The 3,987-nt window shown below is 40.7% G+C and overlaps 1 protein-coding gene across 1 annotated transcript in view; it reads right to left on the bottom strand.

Annotated features, from left to right (window-relative positions):
- Window positions 1-2,175: 2,175 nt before the first annotated feature.
- Window positions 2,176-3,987, bottom strand: part of LOC107690113 (gastrula zinc finger protein XlCGF57.1-like) — a 3,588-nt gene continuing 1,776 nt past the window's right edge. Inside the window, exons 2-4 of the mRNA XM_016488349.1 lie at window positions 3,171-3,944; window positions 2,763-2,918; window positions 2,176-2,510 (exon numbers count right to left, since the gene is read on the bottom strand). Of these exons, the coding sequence (XP_016343835.1) occupies window positions 2,176-2,510; window positions 2,763-2,918; window positions 3,171-3,944 (1,265 nt within the window). The remainder of the gene's footprint in view (window positions 2,511-2,762; window positions 2,919-3,170; window positions 3,945-3,987) is intronic.

Genomic DNA, 3,987 nt, shown 5'->3' with positions numbered 1-3,987 from the left:
GCTTTGCGTTCTGCAGAGTTACGAAGCTTCAACTGAAGTGTTTGGGTTCTTAAATGGTCTCGCTTGTGCGATGTTACGGCGTGGGGGCGCTTTGTCGCGCTCACCAAGGTGAAAGCCAAAGTTCTTTTTTTTGAGTGAGAGAGCGAGCCCCGAACAAGAGCGTTGTGTCCATTTTAAGCAGGCTGACCTTTGGTCCGCCCCACGACGCGATCTTCCAATCGGACGCTGTTGCAGGGCGGAGCGTGCATACATTAACAAAGGGGCTTCAATTCATCACATGAGAAAAATCTTTGCGCAGACTTGGTTGATACTTTTATAAAGTTTCCTAATGCGAGTCTTGTACCCACTATTAAATTTTACTTCATTTCAACATTCGGCATTTGTCGTGCCCATCCGTTCAAGATTAAACTTCACATATTACCACATTTTAATAACCTTATTTCCTAAAAAGAAGGTAATAAACACTGATTAAAGTTTCACCGATTACATGAAACACATCAAGCATAAGACATACAACATATTATTTTTGAATATATTGCCCCGATACTTTTCAATGATTTCCACTGATTGTCTTATGAATTGTCTGTGTACGTTTTGTTTCTTTGTCTGTGACAAAAGGAGTTTGTAAGGGTTTCCGTCAGGGCAGAAAGCAGATGTTCAGTGGGTCATGTGGTAGTCATGCATGATCCCGTGTTGCAGGCCTGAGGACGTGATTAAATTACTGTCCTTTTCCTGTTTGGATATAATAGTTGCACTCATTGGTGGTCACAAGACATCGTGGTTTCTATATGTCGTGAAATAGCTTTTCAGTCCTGATACAAAGAAAGCTTTGTTGTCTCCTGATTTAATTAATTCGAAGCCTCATGATGGCTGATAGGGGCATAGCAGTGGTCCGTCCATGTACTAGAAATCCCTACAATGGAAAATTCCAAAGTTTCAGTAAATTAATTTCACAATTTGACTTTAGATTGTATGGCTTGCAATGAAGTTTAAACATTTCTGTGTTTCTTTCTTTCCCTTTTTGATAAAAGATCTGCTTAACACACAGCAGTGACTATTGAACACGCACACCATGAACACACACCTGGAGCAGTGGGCAGCCATTTTTGCAGCAGCACCTGGGGAGCAGTTGGGGGTTCAGTGCCTTGCTCAGGGGTCTCACCTTTGGGTTACAATTCCGACTTTCTAACCATTAGGCCACAACTGCTCCGCAGGCTGCTGTCACTTTAAGAACTAACGCATGGATCCAAAATTCTGAAACATCAAGATTGCAAGAGTTTTATCCGGTGGGAAAGGGTCTGAAATGGCTCTTTTGTTGTTGAAGGTTGCAGACCCCTGCCCTTGGAGGTCACGAGGAGTCACGCTGTATGGATCTTGGGTGTTTGCAGGCCTGGAGAGTGTCACGTAAATTTGCCTTTTCCTGTTTTCGGGCTTCTACTATGGATTTATGCATAGTGTCCACAAGGTAGCACTTAACCGTGTGTTGCTTAAACGAGTCTTCAGTTCGTCGAGACAAAGGAGTTCTCTTTTCCCTTGATTGGATTAGCTACTATCATGTTGATAGGAAACTAATCCAGACAATGAGGGTGTTGTCAGTTTTACGATCTCGTGATGGCTGTGTGGGGGAGTCTTTAGATCCTGTTTTGGGAATGTGTTTATTCTGCAGCTTTTTAGTGGGTCTGTTCCGCAGAGGCCTTACACAATGAAGAACAAAATAAAAAATGAATCTCAGTCTCTCTTAAAAGTGTTACAGTCTCTTCTTCAGCTTCCTGAACAAGAACAGTTTGAGTTTGTAAAAATCTCTGCTTTCCTCCATGAAAGAGTAAGCAAACTACAAGTGACGCATGCATTATAAGACAATTGAACATAATATGAAACTCATAAGAAAGCACACTAATGTTGTTTATATCATGAAGCAAAATGGCATACAAGAATAAACCTTTATTCACTGTGAAAACTTTAGATAATGTTTCTTTGTCATGTCACTTGTAATGACAGATTTATCCAGATGATATTTCACTGCTCGATGCATTATTGTGTCACATTTGGTGAGGACGCAGCATCAGACCTGAAAGTGCTGGATCTGAAGATGATCTACTTACTGTGAGTGTTTTTTGTATGTCTGTGCAGTGCAGTGATACGGTTTCTCTCCAGTGTGGATCCTCTCGTGTGTTTTCAGATTTGCTGAAAGTTGTCACAGTGTGAACACTTATAAGGTTTCTCTTCAGTGTGAATCCTCTCGTGTGTTTTCAGATGTCCTGAATGACTGAATCTCTTGTCACAGTGTGAACACTTATAAGGTTTCTCTCCAGTGTGGATCATCTCGTGTGTTTTCAGATTTCCTGAATGACTGAATCTCTTGTCGCAGTGTGAACATTTGTACGGTTTCTCTCCAGTGTGAATCCTCTCATGTGTTTTCAGATGTCCTGGATCAATGAATCTCTTGTCACAGTGTGAACACTTGTAAGGTTTCTCTCCAGTGTGAATCCTCTCATGCAGTTTTAAACTGCTCGCTGAAGTAAAAGTCTTCTCACACTCAAAGCACATGTACTCTCTCACACCAGTATGTATTTTCTGATGTACTTTCAAATTTTGTAGACGTGAAAAACTCTTTCCACAGAAATGACATGAATGGGGCTTCTCCTTTATATGAACTTTAAGGTGTTTCTTCAGGCCTGAAGCTCTCAAAAATGTTTTGCCGCACTGATCACATGTGTACAGTTTCTCTCTAGTGTGGATGTTCATGTGATCCTTAAGGTTTGCCGAGTGTGAGAAACTCTTCCCGCACTGATCACAAGTGAACGGTTTCTCTCCAGTATGAACTCTCATGTGTGCTGTAAGGGCTCCTTTTTGTTTGAAACTCTTGCCGCACTGATCACATGTATAAGGTTTCTCTCCAGTGTGGATCCTCTCATGCAGTTTTAAACACTTTGCTGTAGTAAAAGTCTTCTCACACTCAAAGCACATGTACTCTCTCACACCAGTATGTGTTTTCTGATGTCTTTTCAAACTTTGTAGTAATGAAAAACTCTTTCCACACAAATAACATGAATGTGGCTTCTCCTTTGTATGAACTCTCAGATGCTGCTTCAGGCCTGAAGCCCTCAAAAATGTTTTGTCACATTGATCACATGTGTACAGTTTCTCTCTAGTGTGGATGTTCATGTGATGCTTAAGGCTTGATGATCGTGAGAAACTCTTCCCGCACTGATCACAAGTGAACAGTTTCTCTCCAGTATGAACTTTCATGTGTGCCGTAAGGGCTCCTTTTTGTTTGAAACTCTTGCCGCACTGATCACATGTATAAGGTTTCTCTCCAGTGTGAATCCTCTCATGCTTTTTTAAATTGCTCGCTGTAGTAAAAGTCTTCTCACACTCAAAGCACATGTAGTCTCTGACACCAGTATGTATTTTCTGATGCACTTTCAAACTTTGTAGTAATGAAAAACTCTTTCCACACAAATAAAATGAATGTGGCTTCTCCTTTGTATGAACTCTTAGATGCTGCTTCAGGCCTGAAGCTCTCAAAAATGTTTTGTCACATTGATCACATGTGTACGGTTTCTCTCCAGTGTGGATGTTCATGTGTATCTTAAGACTTGATGAGTATGAGAAACTCTTCCCGCACTGATCACAAGTGAATGGTTTCTCTCCAGTGTGGATGTTCATGTGAATCTTAAGGGTTGATGATTGTGAGAAACTCTTCCCGCACTGATCACAAGTGTATGGTTTCTCTCCAGTGTGAACTCTCATGTGAAGATCAAGATTATGTTTGTATGTGAAACTCTTTCCACACTGAGTGCAGGTGAAAGATTTCTTGGCTCTTCTTTTCTTTAAAACTTTCAGAGTTCGACAGCAACTCAAAGGTTTTTTTCCAGTTCTGAAGTGATTTTTTCCGTCAACTTCACTCAATTCTTCATTCTTCTCATTTTCTTCAATCAACTCTGAAATGAAAGTACAAATGGTTTATTTTCATTAACTCTTTCC

The sequence above is a fragment of the Sinocyclocheilus anshuiensis genome, unplaced genomic scaffold (genome assembly GCF_001515605.1).
Source record: "Sinocyclocheilus anshuiensis isolate Anshui unplaced genomic scaffold, SAMN03320099.WGS_v1.1 scaffold1649, whole genome shotgun sequence".
NCBI lineage: Eukaryota > Metazoa > Chordata > Actinopteri > Cypriniformes > Cyprinidae > Sinocyclocheilus > Sinocyclocheilus anshuiensis.
Note: the sequence above shows the minus strand (reverse complement) of the source record. Positions and strands in the feature narration are given on the sequence as shown.